The 17,172-nt window shown below is 41.3% G+C and overlaps 1 protein-coding gene across 2 annotated transcripts in view; it reads right to left on the bottom strand.

Annotated features, from left to right (window-relative positions):
- Positions 1-511: 511 nt before the first annotated feature.
- The window catches only part of PGM5 (phosphoglucomutase 5), a 180,062-nt gene continuing 163,401 nt past the window's right edge, over positions 512-17,172 (bottom strand). For both annotated transcript variants that reach the window (XM_077966189.1, XM_028835225.2), the window contains exon 12: positions 512-2,000. In XM_077966189.1, the coding sequence (XP_077822315.1) occupies positions 1,911-2,000 (90 nt within the window). In that variant the 3' untranslated portion in view covers positions 512-1,910. The remainder of the gene's footprint in view (positions 2,001-17,172) is intronic.

Genomic DNA, 17,172 nt, shown 5'->3' with positions numbered 1-17,172 from the left:
TTTGAACTTACAAGTTAGAGATCATTAAAAGTTTGGCAACTTGAGAAAATAAATAAGTATTTTCTTACCTAGAGCTGATACACCTAAGAATACATCTGAGTGTCCTGACTAACACATCCGTGATTAATGAACACATGGATGGCTAGCATGGACGTCCACTCATGAGACAAGACCTTGAGAACCAAGGCTATGGAATTTTATTCCAATGGTTATCAATCTTGAAAGGGTTTTTTTTTGTTTTAGAATCTCAGCTCAAAGTCACCTTCCTATTATTTTGAAATGAAGACAGTTACAGTGGAGGTCTAGATGCCATTTCAGTTTCTGCTGACTCCCAAAGGCAGTTTTGAGTAACTTACCTTTTCTGTTCCATTTAATACATGTCTCTAGTCATAACAGTGAAAAACAGCCCTTGCGGTTTTTCTGAAAGGCAGATTTATCAGGATAGGTCACCAGTACTGGAGTTTATCAAATGGCAAAACAAACAAATAAGTAAAAACCCACAATCCTTGGATAAGGTTGAAATTAGGAATTTCTTTTTTATTGGCCACTAAATGTCCTAGCAAGTTTCTGACAGAAGCATAGACAGAAAATGGAAACAAATACCTTACTGGGAATGTTTCCTTGCTTGCACTAACCTTGACTACAGCAATAATGCATTGCTCAACAGTCAAAGTGCACCAGGTCATCTCCGCAAATGGCAGGATAAGTGACTGTGCCGTTCCCAAAGAAGCAAAACAGATGCAAACAGGTCCCACGGGTGTCCTGGCTGAGTACAGAGGAGGCTGCTGGAGCTGCAGTACCCTTTTCCTAAGCAAGGAAAGCCAGCTGTGACCCCCTGCTTGCCGGCAGGGGTCCCCACCCTCCCCTCCATCATCTGGCCCATAGCTGTACCACCAATTACATTTTCTTCCAGCATCCACTTCATTTCCTACTTTTACAGCGTTTCATCCTCTCCTTTTGCAGCCATTACAAATAAGATCAGAACCGTGTCCAAACAAGTGCATTAAGATAGGCCCCTATTGGCAAAGTCAAAGAGCTCTCACACATGGTGGTCTTTTTGTCTTCTCAAGAGGAACTTGTATAAACCCATGTACCAACATACTTGATGTAATCAAGGAAGGGTCTCCCCAAATTGTAAGCATTTAATTGCAGAGTCTTGTCAAGAAACTTCTTTCCACCTTTACAACTGAATGGCTGAATTTGAAAGAAGGTATCCAGCTTAATAGCTAAAATAATATTGTTTACAAAATAAGAGAGGAAAACACCTATTGATATATTTTGTTGGAAGTGTGCCATTGTGATCTGTAGAAAGCTTTAGAAGATGTGAGAGAAGGTGGTACAGGGATGTTGGGGATGGGATGGGGGAGGCAGGGCCATCAGGTGGGTGGTAGGAGTGACGTGGGCTGTTGGGAGTTCTGTAATAAAACCTTCCCCCATTGTAGACCTGACATAGGATGAAAAGCTAAACCCTTCTCCATACTCGGAGTGTTTCCTTCTGCCTGCCCAGGGGCACCTGGGACTTAGGGTCAGCTTAATTCTGGCACTGTTCTCTCTTGTGATTTTAGAACATTTTCTCGCTTGGCACCAATGATGCGCAGATGTTGTGATTAACAGCTGCCTAGCCCAGTCATTGTCAAAAGGGGAGGTTCCTTTGTGTGACGAAATGTAGATATCAAATGATTGTGCAGCTTTAACAGACAGCTAAAGGCCCTGTTGCATTTGGAGGAATGGGACAAAACCAAAACCAAATGGAATTTTTTTCTTTTCCCACCCACCCTCTGTCCCCCAAAAGCAAAATATCTTTTGTTTTTCCAAAGTCATAAGAGGCACAAACAGGTAGCAAGAAGGCATCAGTGAAGCATCTCCCGCTGAGCACTCTCTTTGGCCCTGATGAGTGATCTTTCCGCTACTCAGGTGATGACAGTGGGTCCCCTCCGGCCAGTTCTCTCATGAATCTGGGATATTTTCAGTGCGATGGCTATGAGAGGGCTCAGCACTGCCTGCAAAAGGAAAAGGAAAGTCTGTGAACAACTCAAGTCAGTTACATTTTGGGGCATCTGGATTTCTATGATAAGCATCTGGACTTAGATTCCAATTCACTGTTTATAGGCAGAGTCTTCATGGGCAGGACATCTGTCCTCTCTCGACCTTTGCTTCCTCCTCCACCAATGGAAGTTGGAATGGGCGGGGCAGGAGAGTAGGGGGAGAAGGTGATCTCCAAAGTCTTAACCAGCTTCAAAAGAAACTTATTTATAATAGGAAAATGTACAGCCCAACTACCAAACATGAGAGCACTGTATGAAGACAGCTTTGTGAATTAAGGGAGTTCAGAAAACTCCCAGTCTTCTGCTGCCACACCCTCATCCTCACTACACACACACACACACACACACACACACACACACACACACACACACGAGAATAAAAGCTCATTCTTCATCCTAGGGCCATGGATTTAAAGAACCTATCATCGTGATGTTTCTGAAATGACAGACCAATTCATTGGCCAATGTTGCAGAAATAACTGATCATGCCTTCCCATCACATAACACTGGGCTTATGAGGCACCTCAGTGGGTTCCCTGGAGGAGGTGGGCATGCTTTAGAAGCCTGAGGAATAGGTTCTTGGGAAGGTGAAGGACATGAGGAGGAGGAAGACTCATTTCTTTCTTATTGTTTCATGGGATTGAGGCATTGTTTTCTGAGGTGTGGAGCATGCAACACTCACGATTTTCAGTGGTGCGTGGATATGGTATTGCTAATAAACAGTGAGAAAATCAGTCTATTTTCCATTCCTCTTCAATCCTTCTGATTTCATCAAGGAAAAACTCTGTTTGCTGCCAAACTTTAACACTTTAACCAAGATAGTGCATGCCTCAGGCAAGAGTTACCCAGCTAGAAGGTAAAGTCACTGCATGTTTTTATTGAATTCATGTTCATGATGTGCTTATATTTATCAAGTGGGATTGTTTTTTCCATGTAGAGTACTTTTTATAATAAATAAGTAGATTGAGGTAAAAACAAAGTGAGTCAATTTAAAGACAAATATTGGCCATGCGTGGTGGCTCATGCCTGTAATCCCAATACTTGGGAAGGCTGAGGTGGAGGATCACTTGAGCCAGGAGTTTAATACCAGCCTGTAATCCCAATACTTGGGAAGGCTGAGGTGGAGGATCACTTGAGCCAGGAGTTTAATACCAGCCTAAGCAACATTGACCCCATCTCTATAAAAAACAAAAATCACCTGAGTGCAGTGGTATGTGCCTGTAGTCCTAGCTACTGGATAGGCTGAGATAGGAGGATGGATTGAACCCAGAAGTTCAAGATTACAATGAACTATGATTGTATAACTGCATTCCAACCTCGGTGACAAAGTGAGACCGTGCCTGTCTCTAAAAAGAAAAAATAAAAATAAAATAAAAAATAAAGACACATACTAATATAGAGATACTGATAGAAAAGAAGTTTGGGTAACACTAGGATAAGGGAAGAAACAAAAATTCTGTAATTCAGGAAAATAAAGCTTGCATTTTGGGAGGGGGAAAGGAATTCAGTTCCTTGTGGGCCCTAACCTATACCCATGCATGAAGGGAGTACACGCATTCCAATCCACACAACAAGAACACAAGAAAATGCACAAGGTACAAGACAGCATAAGTAGTCCGTTGTGTCCTGAGTGGCATATAGATGCAGAAGAATCCTGAGAGATGTGAGCCAGCCTTGTTGGGAGGGACCTAAATGCTAGGGTGAAGTGTAAGGATTTAATTCATTAGGCAAGGGGAGGCATTGAAGTGTTTTGGGTTGGAAGGTGACATCAGAGCTGTGCTTTGGAAATATTGATCTCGCAGCAATTTATGGTTACAAGTATTAAGTTATCTTACTCTATGAAGATGGCTAGATGGACAAGCTCACATAGACTCCTGGAAGCTGGAAGAAAAATGAAAATCTAGAACACAGGAAAGTGGCACTTTCCTCTGATTCCATGTTGATCATCTTGATTCGTAAAAACAGAAGGGATTCTTTTCCTCTTAATAACCCAGTTGGTGCCCAGAAACATTTTATACTGGCACATTTTGCCAGGACATATCCCATGTGATGCCAAGATAGAGGGATCTCTATTCTTTAGGAGCAAAGTGCCCATTTTGTACAGAAATTCAATTTTTAGCTTTGCTCCTCTTCTTGTCTTCTCTTCCCTCTTTCCTGCTCCCCTTTTTTGGTTATGTAATTCTTCATTAACACCTATCAAAGAAGTTAAACTCAGACAGAAAAAGAGAGTGAAGTTAAACTTAATCACTTTAGCTGAGGTTTTAGAGGCCAAATAAAGATAAACATATACTATCCTATTATTTTAAGAAAATGCAATGCAAATGAATTTGAAACTTACAGAACTAAAGGATTAAAACATATTCGGTTTTACATCACTGTAAATTTCAAGATTTTTTGACTCCACATCTTTAAGTGGTGGTACCTATTGGCAAAAGGGTGGGGAAGCAAGTTTTAACAAATACTGTAAACACCAGGGAAGTTCTCTTTACTGATCTCCACTTAACTCTACAAACTAACACATGCTTTTCACTTCAGTAAAACATCTTGACTCACATCCATAGCTCACTAGATGTCCATTACCAATAGGTCACTCTCTAACATGCTCACCTACTTCTACCTTCAGCAGTTGCATTACGTGTTTATTAGGAGTCAGTTAAGTTTGTTCCCCATACGTTAATGCCTATTGTACTAATTATTGAGACTATGCAATTTAATTATATGTAAACCAATGAAATGTGAATGCAAATAAGATGACTTTTTTTTCTATGAAAATTAAGTTGAGTGTTTTGGAAAGAACAGATAATGGTGATTAGCTAATCCTGTCAAATTAGATGTGGGTGAGACACTACAAAATATTGGGGAGAAATTTTTAAGTTACAGAAGAATTAGTTTTTCAGATTGCTTCACAATTGTCATTAAGTTCCTATTGTAATATAAAGGAATCAAAGACAGATGTTATAGATGATGAACTATGAGTGGGAATCTTTTGAAGAAAGAGGATTACAATGGTAAACAGTGTGCTCATATTAAAGAAAAGGTCTTGGACCAAAATCAAAACATTGGCAAATGCATGTACACTTATATGTTTTATGATAAAAATGTAATAGGATATCTGTGTGTATAGTGGACCTACTTAACTCTCTTTCTGGATTCATCAACCAAGCACTTGTCCCTTCTGTTCATGTCAGAGAATAGGGCTTCTGTGGTGCTTATGCAAGCTGAAGGGAAGAAGATGCCACATGAGGAAACCCCTGAACATGAGGATTCCCATCCTGAGCCAAGAGCCCTGGGCAAATCTGGCACAGATGCCATGGAGTCATCTGCCTTCAGGGAAATATGAGTGTTTGGGAAGAAGCACATCAAGGATAACTACCTCACTGATGTTCAGTCTTTTCAGCCATTTTCCAGGAACCACAGAACTTCTTTAGATTTTGTATGATCCTAGGAAGGCCTGGGAAGAAGTCCCTAAAAATACCCAAGATTGAATTTTTTGCCAGCTTTGTGGAAAGGAAACTTCAAGTTACGCTCCCATTTTTAAGACTAATGGACTAATTTATTTTTTCTTCCCTGAGTGTATAAATTAAATAGTCATGTGTCACTTAATGATGGGGACACGTTCTGAGAAATGCATCGTTAGGCAATTTCATCCTTATGCAAACATTATAGAGTGTACTTACACAAACCTAGATGATATGTGTATTTTTATTTATATATTGTTTTTCATATGGGAAACTAAATGTCCCAGCACCATCGCTAAATATCAATTATTTCCCCTACTTGATTCACAATGTCAATATCAAGTGCCATGTATCAGGTTTCTATACACGCTCCATTTCAATACCATGGGGCCACCATAGAATATGTGGTCTGTTGTTGACAGAGACATCACTGCACCATGTATGATGTTATATACGTGCTAGAATGAGTGGCCACATCATGAGGGACGGCAGAAACTTTCTCTTATTCATTGCTAAGAAAAGTATCTACTGCTTACGAGATACTCAATACATCTTTGTGGAGTACATGAATGATATATTTGATGAAAAGATGATGAGGCAAATAGACACTCCTGAGGGCATTCCTGGAGGACATTGTGTACATGTGGGAGGGTCAGCAGTACTGGGATTTTACTCATGTTTTTCTTTAGAAATCACACCTCTGATACATGTAAGCCCCAGACACTTCTCTCATATCATCAACCATGCCTCATAGTGGGTGGGAGTTAATTTTCCTGAGGCAATTGGACAGGCCATTGGAATGAGGAGCAAAAAGAGGGGTTATGAACTGTGGATGTGAGTTTTCTAACATGGAGCTGGAAGTACAGAATCTCAAAAGCAGAGAGGAATGTGGATTGGTGTCATTTGATTTCTTCATGGCACAGATGAGGACACTAAAGCCCAGTGCGACACAGGATTGTCACACATCTGTTTGGTGGCTGAGCTGGGATAAAAACACAACATGGCCTCCTCTACTGCACTTTCCATAATACAATTCTGCATATAAGATCTGAGAGTGACAAGGATAAAGAGAGAAAGACAATATGCACTGAATGGGGAGGAGCAGGGAAATCGTGGGCTCACCACCCTGTTGGACCAGATGAGTCCCACATCAGATGAGGAGCTGGATAGGATTGACCAGTCTTCCTCCCTGACCAAAACCAGGCAGACAGTGGGAGAAGAGGTGTTCTCAGTTATGTGGGTTATGTGAATGTCCTGGAAACTCCAAAATGACCCTTTGTGGATAAAAGAAATAAATTAATAGCGACTTTAATAATTATGTTAGAGTATAGCATTGTTTTTCTAATTCCAGTGTTTTTTAGAGTACCTAACATATTTTTTCTACAGTTAAGGGTAGGAAGCAGTGACTGCTTATCTTGCTCCAAACCAAGCAGGTCACGCATCCTTTCAAGATGGCATCTTCTGCCACCTTGCAAGGTTTTCTGGACGTTTGCTTTTGATTTTAATTGCACTACAATATTTATCTGGATTACTGAGTATTTTGGCATCCACACCCACTTAAATTTTGCACCCAGTTAACCTCACATTAATCGTAGCCCACATAAATCCTAGATTAGGTTTTAACTTGTTCATACTCCCTGGAAAGGCACAGAGAGTTTCTCTTTTTACTTTCTCTCCCATCTTCTGTTTTGCTTTATGTCATTGTTATAATCCACTTTCATGTAAATTAGATTCATTAAAAAAAAAGAAAAACCTAACAAACTGAACTTCTTAGCCTGGGACAAGCAATAGACTGGAGGGATGTAAATGATCTGAATGTTACAAGACTCAAAGTAAATAGTTAACTGATATTTGGAGGAAAACAATACCCTAACCAGAATCATAATCACTTATCAAGCAAGATTTGTCAGAATTTTTGGAGGGAATCTAGTGCTGGGCTGGTCTCTATGAGGAATGTGCATTTGTACAGTCGGGGAAGGAGTGGAGCCACGGGTGGAGAGTGAATAGGTGTGGATGACGATAATTACCATAGTTCATCTTTTGGGGCAGTCAGTACAAACCAGAGAATGCAGGTCATCCAACAACAGAAAACACTGACATTGTGGCATCCATAAAATAGAGATTTATAACAAATGCTACTTTCTCCTGATCCCTAGGATCAACTAACAACACTCCCACTTTGTTTAAAACCTGCTAAACCTGAATGCCAGGCTTTCTCTCTGGATTTTATGCAAACATTCATTTTCAGTCAATATGCTGTTTGCATAGTCTAAGGCAGTGGTTCTTAAACTTGAACATGCACCAGTATCCCCTGGTGGGTCTGTTAAAGTGCAAACTGCAGCACCCCTCGTCCTGAGTGTCTGATTCAAGGGGTCTAGGTTGGGGCCCAAGGGCTGACATTTCCAACAGCTTCCCAGGATGCTGTTGGTCCAGGAGCCACATTCTGAGGACCACTGCTCTAAGGTATGCTAATTATTGTGCCTGTCAAATGCTTTGCTCCAGCCAAATCCCAGGCTGCATTGTTTGTATCACATGATCCCAACCCTTGGCTGCAGCTGATTGGACCAGAAGTGGCCATCTGATCTACAGGTAGCCAATCCAGAGCCTGGCTAGCAATCTACAATACAGCCTGGGGCAAAAAGTTCACCTAGCCTAGCGGATTATTATCCTCAGGGATTTGAACTGTAAGTAATGAAAGAACGGACAGTTAGTAGTGGGAACTAAATCACGAGGTTATAATGAATTAACCACGAAGGCATAAGACTCCATGGTAACCCTGGATTATGAGAAAGCAGAGACTCTGAGAAAGATGACAAAAAATGATAAGAAAGCAGGGTGAAACCAGGAGAAGAATTAAAAAGAGCAGAAGGAAATAATAAAGGAGTTGGTAGAGAGAAAACAATGGCATGATTCCCAGTGATCTCTAAAGACCCACTACCTCCCACTAGGAAGTCCTGAAGTGGTAACTGTACTCCAGGTCTAGTCTCTGAGATGTGGCCATGTGACAGACCCCACTCTTGGCTTTCTTGAGCTAACTTAGATCTTTTTGCATATTAAAATCAAAAATTTTAAGCAAATTAAAATAAAACCACAATTAATAAGATAAACATCCAAAGTGTATTTCTCTTAGATTGTTTTGAGGTATCATCATGGTCCAGTTTTCTACCACCAACTAACCAAAAAGCTTTTTTTCTTATGAAACGTAACATCTTGCAAACCAAAATTAACTTCCTCGCCGTGCCAGTCCATGCTGCCACCTTCTCTTTCCTGCTAGGAGCACATCCCTCTGAGCTCTCCATCTGCTTAGCTGGAAGTATTCCTTGGTGGGTCCTTCTCCCTCTCCTGTACATCCAAGCAGTTGCCAAACCCTCTGATTGTATTTCTCCCCATCTACTTCTCATTCTCATCCCCACTGTTTCCTTAACACAGTGCCCCACCATCTCCAGCTTGCATGAATCTGCTGTCTGTTCTCAGTCTCATCAGAGAGAGCTTCTTTTCACAGGAGACTTGTTCATGTGAGTGCCTGATGTAAAAGGCTCAGATGGCTTCACCAAGGCTGTGGTCAGCCCCTCAGCCTGGCTGTCAGGCTCTGGACATTTAGATTTCACCCTCTGTGGTAGGCAGAATAATGGTCCCCTAAAGATATCAGGTCCTACTTCCCCAACTCTATAAATATTACCTTATTTGGGGAAAAACAGGGGTTTTGCAGATGTGGTTAAGGAACTTGCAATGAGAACATTATCCTGGATTATTCTGGTGAGCCCTACATGCAATTCAAATTATTCTTATAAGAGAGAGTCAGAGGGAGATCAAATACACCCAGAGAGAGGAGAAGACCACGTGAAGGCGCAGGCAGAGGCAGCAGTGATGTGGCCACAAACCGCCGACTGCCTGCAGCCCCCAGAAGCTGCAACAGGTAAGGGAGGCATTCTCTCCTAGGGCCTCCAAAGGGAGTGTAGCCCTGCCCAGTCCTTGGTTTCACACTCCTGGCCTCCTGAGCATGACAGAACACCTTTCTGTTGTTTCCAACCACCCAGTCTGTGTAATCTGTTACAGCAGCCACAGGAAATGAGTACACCCTTCATCTCCGCTCCTCCTCCCCAATCCCCTTCCTGCTCCTTCTCCCATCTGCCCGCCCCCATTAAGCTGTGATCTCCCAGTCAGAAGCAGCCCCTGCTCCCACTTTCTCTCTTGTACTTTTTTATGCATTGTTCGAGTTTAGAATGATTTTAAAATCTCACCCTCCCTCAAGGCCTCCTGCATGAAATCTCTCTGAACACCCCTCCCCCACCCAAGTAGGACCTCGCCATTCCCTGGACCCCTCTCTACTAATTCCTGTGTTTGTTTGGTTTTTTTTTCTTGAATTATAGGAATTTGCTGGGGAGTTTTCTCTTCCTTCATCACATTTCAACTGAAGTCTAAGCTACTGGGAGATAAAATTTTCTTAAAAGTCTTTGTTTCCTTCACAATACGTATCTTGCCCGAGGAGATGCTCAAAATAATTGGTGGGTTTGGAATATTCTGTCAAAAGCGAGTCATTAGGTGTTGAAGGCGCTGGGGTGATCTACTGAGAAACCACCTTGCTCTTTGTACTCCCTTCATCCAGAAGATTCATCCCGATTTACGAGGAAGAGATGAAGCTAGCCACCCATCCCCCATGTGCCTCCCCATCAATCTGACTGAGGGTCCAGGCCTTTGTGCTCCTCATTACCTGCCTGGGAAGGCTTAATAGGCACTTGGATGGTTCCAGCTGAGCCACTGAATGCTAATGTGAAGAAGGGGCTGGGGTGGTGGGTTAATAATTCCAGAGGTGAAAGAAAAAGAAAGCTGCTCAATCCAGGAATGTGGTGAAGGGAAAAGGATTGTGCATTCTGGAAATGGTGTGAAGCTGAGTCTCCTTGGATGCAGTGCCGCTAAAGAGGAAAGGAGGCACTAGGAGGAGGATTGCCTGCGGGTAGTGGCAAGGACCACCAGGGAAAAAACTCTATGCCCATGCCCAAAGCAGCACGGCAGACAGGTGGGCGGGGCGTCAACAATCATGGCTGAGTAGCTACGAACCCCATTGCAATGGCAACCACAGAGACCCACTCTCTTCCCCAGGGCAGCATGAGGCCTCCTGTGCCTTCCATCCCTCTGGACTGTCTTCTACGATCTGGAAAAGGGGAGGGAGCCCCAAATGATCACTACTGAGCTTCTTGTCTATTCAAATAGGGGGTGGTGAGCTAGAAATTGTTTGATTTGTACGATACAGAAATGTGACATCCCTCACATCCCAAAAGTCATGGAACAATTCCTACCTGTTACGATGATAAACCTGGAGTCACCCTCTGGCTTCATTTCCAATACAACTCAGTGTTGGAGACAAGTTCTGATTACATTGCCCTTCAAATCCTCAACATCCATGCAATGTAACAGAAAGAGCCAAGTACAAGGCTACGTTATAAGAACCCCTGCCCACCAGGATGCCAGGGAGGGGGAGCGGGAATTCATCCCACGCTCCTCTAGCCCAGCAGGAGTCCTGGCAAAGGTCTGCCTCTTCTGGGAGGCTGCCCCCCAGTCCCTTGTCCTGTGCTCACCTATGGGGGGGCACCTTTTCCTAATCTGCACAGAAGTACCCTAAATGCTATTTTACCCTAAAGGCTTAATGCTGTGTGTTTACAGTAGCCCAGGTTCTAGGTAACAAAGATGACTAGCTATTTTAAATCCATTTTGGAAGCCTACAGAATAGAAATTATCACTGAAAATGAAGTCAAAGACATTTTTGCTAATAAAATTAAATGAAAATACTAAACATTGCAGACATGTTGATCCTTATTATAATACATACAACCCCCATCCTAACTTTAATCCCCTTTTCATGTCATAAACCTACTTGTCTCTCTTGATCCCGAATGGACCTAAAATTAGCCAAATTAGACAATATGAAAAATGACTATAGATAAATCTGGATTTAGAGCCCAACCCTGAGAGAATCAATCTATCTTGTCAATTTCAGGAAAATAGCCCGTCTCAAAAGTTATCTTCTGAGGAGGAAAAAAGCTATTCCAAGACAGAAATAGATTAAATACTCCCAAAGAGGCTCATCAAAGCGAAACTAAGCTAGCATTTTGGGAACGCAGTGACCTGCCTGACAGAAACCTGATAGACCAGGGAGGCTTGGCCTCCTTCTCCACCACCCTCCCCATGTTTGCAATTGATTTGGGACTTTAGGAGGTGAAGGCATTTAGAGTGCGAATCCAAAATAAGATAGAAGAGTAATGAGGCTGATTTTTTTGGAGACAGAGTCTCACTCTGTCACCCAGGCTGGAGTGCAGTGGCATGATCTTGGCTCACTGCAACCTCTGCCTCCTGGGTTCCAGCAATTCTACTGCCTCAGCCTCCTGAGTAGCTGGGATTATAGGTGCACACTACCACACCCAGCTAATTTTTGTATTTTTAGTAAAGACAGGATTTCTCCATGTGGGCCAGGCCGGCCTTGATCTCCAGACCTCAGGTGATCCACCTGTCTCGGCCTCCCAAAGTGCTGGGATTACAGGTGTGAGTCACAGTGCCGGGCCTGATATTTTTATTCAAATGTGAACTCTAATTGGCTCCATGCCCTGTGGGGATGGAGAAAGGGAGACAGCAAGAGCACTGGCCACTGTCTGTGGGAGCAGCTGAGAGGCTTTAGCACCATCTCTGAGCCCTTTGTGCTGCTGAATACTACAAACCCACCTGCAAGAGTTGACAGTTTGAATTGTTAGGACTGTTTCCCTGGCCACGGTTTCCCTGTTCCTCTCTTCTTTCTTTCTATCCACCTCTCCCCTCACCTTCTGCCACCAAAACATTGAAAAGATCAGATCCCCATCCCTCCCTCTCATGTCTTCACATTTCTATTCATTGGGTATATCCACACTAAGCTTCCAGGTTTCTTTCAAATGGAATACACTTGCTAGTTTAAAGGGAAACTAGGATCTCCTCTGCCCTTACCAAATGGTTAGCAGAAATAAAACTTCAAGATTGAAACTAGAGGTTAAAAAAACCAAAGGGCCATTGCCTCTCCAGTTTGTTACTCAAAGGACTCTCTCCATTCTCCATTTTCCTCCCTTTGGTCAGTGTTCTCAGTCCTCATTGCCATTTTATATAGTTTGTGCCTTGGATTCTAAGTTTTGATTCTTTAGCAATTTTTTAATAGCTGGCACTGAGTACCCAAAATGTGCCAAGCACTATTCCAAAGTCATGCATTGAATTAATCTCTAAATAGTCTATGAGGTAGGTGGTGGTATTCTCATTTTACAGATGAGGAAACCGAGGCTTGGAGGCATTACATCACTTGTGCAGTCACACGCCAAACAAGTGGCAAAGCTGAGCTCTGAACCCACTCAGTACTGTGATTTTAACCTCAAAGCTAGCCTGTATCTCACTACCCTAGATTGCCCTTATACTGAGGGAAATGTTTTCATTTTCTGAAAGTTTAAAAATATATTTGTCTTAATGCCAAAAGTTTCCCTGTTTCCAGGCACACTATTTGACAATTACCTTTTTAAGGATTGTGAAATATAACAATCACAGGGAAATGCAAAAAATTTAACATACTCTAATTATATGTAAAACGGATGCTTGTCCTTCTGAAGACAAAGCCTATCTGATTTCTAAATGGACCCATCAAGTCATTCTCCCTTGTTAGCATACTGTCAGCACATAGCGCCTAGTCCAGTCTTTTTCTTTAGCAACACCTTTTATGATATTAAAGGGCTTCCCTTTGATTCCCATTCACAGAATTTTTATCATGAAGAGATGATACATTTTATCAAATGCTTTTTTTTGTGTCAATTTTGTTTTCACTTTCGAATTCAGTTGCCCTTATAATATTCTGTATTCTTTCATTCCTCAGCATATAGGTAATTTTCATACGTGTCCTCTGTGGCATGAAAAGAATTTACACATTGAGTTGATGTTGCATGGTGTAGTATCTAGATATGTCTATTACATCAGGTGTGTTAACTAAGTCATTTAAATATGCTATGTTTTTACTAATTGCTGTCTACTTATTCTAATAATTACCGAGAGGGGTGTTAAAATACTCAAGGGCAATTGTGGATTTATTTTCTTCTTACATTTTCATCTCTCTCTCCCTCTTTTTCCTTTATAAATTTAAAATTGCTGTGTCTTCCTAGGAGATTTAACTCTTATCAGTTTGAAGAGTCTCTCTTTATCTTTAGCAATGCTTTTGACCTTAAAGTCTATTTTATCTGAAATAATAGAGCTAGTTTTTAGGTTATTATTTGTATATATCTTTTTCCATCTTTTAACTTTCAAATTTTCTGTATTTTTATATATAAGATGCATCTTTTATAACGAGCCTATAGTTATCTTTTTTTTTTTTTTTAAGAAAGGGTCTCACTCTGTCACTCAAGCTGGAGTGCGGTGGTATGATCATGGTTCATTGCATCGTCAATTTCCCAGGCTTGAGCAATCCTCTCACCTCAGCCTCCTGATTAGCTAGGACTACAAGTGCACACCATCACACTTGGCTAATTTTATATATTTACTTTTTGTAAAGACAAGGTCTCCTTATGTTGCCCAGGCTGGTCTCAAACTCCTGGGCTTAAGCAATCCTACCACCTTGGCCTCTGAAAGTGCTGAGATTACAGGTATGAGCCACCATGACATTGTCTGTTTCCTACAGCAGTTAGTTCACTTATATTGAAAGTAATAACCAATAAATTCAAGTTTAAATTCACCACCTTATGTGCTTTTTACTTGACCTAGCTGTTTTTCTTTCTTGATTTTTTAAAGTTCCTATGTTTTCCTCTCTTAAGAAGTTATGTAATTTTCTTCTATTTTTTTTTTAATGGTTACCTGGAAACCACAACCTGAATCCTTGACCTATCAAAGTCTAATATTTATCTATACCTTTATTTTCTTCCAATATATTCAAACACCTTACTTTAACTGCAATTATTCTCATGGTGTTTAGTTATTGTGGTTGTATAATTTAATTCTCCATCATATTAATATACATATTTCAGCATAAGACATTATTATTAATGTTTTATACAGACAATGTTCATTTATACCAACTCCTATTTTTAACATTTCTTTTATTCCCTGCTGCATTTTATTCCAAATATTCATCTGGGATAATTTTCCTTCTTCCTGAAGAATATCCTTGAGAATTTCTTTTTGTGTAGATATTCTCTCAGCTTTTATCTGAAGATGTCTTTATTTTGCTTTCATTTTAGAAGGAAAGTTTCACTAGATTAAGAATTCTAAGCTGTCAGTCTCCTTATTTTTAGTGTTGATATAGAAAAATTAGTTGTCAAACTATTGCTTCTTTGCCTTTGATTTTCTGCAATTTTAGCCTGATGTGTCTAGATGTGAATTTATTTTTATATATCCTGCTTAGCTTTCTAGAACCAGTGGACTGACCTCCTTCTTGGTTCTGGGAAATCTTCACCTATCATTTTTTCCAGTGTTGCCTGTATCCAAGTCTCTCTCTCCTCTTTGGAGACTCCAACTAAATTATGTTAGCACTTCTCACTGTATCCTGTGTGTCTCTTACCCTCTATTCTGTATTTTTCTGAATATGATCTTTCATTGTCTAAAGGCAGCAATCTTATATTTGTTCTGCAAATCATAAGGACTGAACTGAAAAATCAGATGCATAGTCTCTTCTGAAATATTTTAAGTTCACTTATATTCTTCAGCTGCTGTTAAATCCATTTATGTTCTTAACTTTGGTTATCTTTCTCAGCTCTTTAATTTCAACATCTTGATATCTTTTTATAGTTTTCAGTTATTTGTTGATGTTTTTACGTTCAGTGCGTTATTTCCAGGAACATAGTGAAAACAACTATTTTACAGTGTGTATTGAATAAATTCCAGTATCTATAGGTCTTTTTCTGTGGTATGTTGTTTCTGTTGATTCTGGTACATGTTGCTTTGTGTATCCAAGTGCTTTATAATCTTTTACTGTTTGGTGCCCATTTTGTTTGAAAAATTGCTTATAGAAATAACTGGAGACCTAGAATATTGTTTGTTTCCTTAATTTCATTTCATGAGACTCCCGAGGGAGCCAGAATATCAGAGCCATGGATTTATACTCCTCTGGAGTACAGTCTGTATACCACCTTTGGAATGGTCTTCTTTAAGTTTACAACCAAGAGCAGGGGTTGTTATGCCAGGATCTCTGCCTTTGGTGTGTACTTAACTAACCACTTGAAAATGCCACACAGGTCTGCCTTTTTGCTGCCTCTTTGGTTAGTCTCCTGGGTAGCAGAGGCAGACTGTAATAGACCAGTCCTCCTCTACCTGGACCTGATGCCTGTCACCTTTACCCAGTGCCAGTCATCAAAAGCACCTCTTCTTTAGTACCTCTCCTAGATAGACAAACTCCCTAGGACAGAAAGAGCTTTGGCTCACTTCCCTGAGTGCCAACCCTTTTCCTGTTCTTGTTATTGTTTTATTAGGTCATTGGTCAACCATGCTTTTAATAAGATGCTTTAATGTATTTCTTTGAGCTCTTTTCAGAGGGAAGGTTAGTTTGAATCACCTAATCCACCACTACTAAAAGTTAGAAGTCCTTCATATGGAAATTGTGTTGTTTTGTAATCATTTTCCTGCCAATATTTAAAAATCAAATTTCATTTGAAAATCCAGATATCTTGCTTCTTTTAAAATCAGAAAACCTGGCAACCTTGAGCTCACATATTAACAAAGCAATAATTAAAGACAGCTGAGCATCACCAGCGTGCCCACCATGCTCTATTGTCTTAAAATGGCTCCAATCTAGGACTTACTGCCTGTTTTGGTGGGCGACTGAATTTGCTACCACTGAACAAGCAATAGTGGACTAGAGGCAGTGAAATAATTTTAACATTAGTAAGTATAAATTTTACCTGGATAGTTACATATCCAGGAATCTGGGGCATTCTAATTTAAATTTTCTCTTTTTCTGAAGTAGAGATTTTTGTATTATGAGGGCCTTGAAGACTACTGTGGAGGGCTGGCAGATTTGCATAAGGAGCCCAGCAACCATTTGGGGAGAAAAAGTACTGCAGTCCTCCACGTCCCCTATTATGCCTATGCCCTGAGATGCAAACTCTCAGCATGGACTGAACTGCTCATGACTACAACAGAGAACTAGGCCAGGCACCGTGGCTCATGCCTGTAATCCCAGCACTTTGGGAGGCCGAGTGGGGCGGATCACCTGAAGTCGGGAATTCAAGGCCAGTCTGACCAACATGGATAAACTCCGTCTCTACCAAAAAAAAAAAAAAAAATTAGCCTGGCCTGGTGGTGCATGCCTATAGTCCCAGCTACTCGGGAAGCTGAGGTAGGAGAATCGTTTGAATCTGGGAGGCGGAGGTTGCAGTGAGCCAAGATTGCACCACTGCACTCCAGCCTGGGCAACAAGAGCAAAATCCCATCTTAAAAACACAACACAACACAACACAATACACACACACACATCTATATAAACACAAAATCCAGGAACTGTCTCCACTCAACCCAGCCCTCCTAGGAGCACACCAGAGCTGGCAAAGCAGCTGTGCGAAGACATCACCAAAGCAAAGAGGCTGAGACTCCAGGCCCACTTTGGCAAGGAGAACTCCTGGCTGAGTGGAGCCCTGAGAGTGTGTGCTCTCTCCCCTCCCATGTTGAGGGGTTGCCAAGGCCCAGGCAGG

This window comes from Macaca mulatta, chromosome 15, assembly GCF_049350105.2.
Source record: "Macaca mulatta isolate MMU2019108-1 chromosome 15, T2T-MMU8v2.0, whole genome shotgun sequence".
NCBI lineage: Eukaryota > Metazoa > Chordata > Mammalia > Primates > Cercopithecidae > Macaca > Macaca mulatta.
This window is presented reverse-complemented; position numbering and strand designations above follow the sequence as displayed.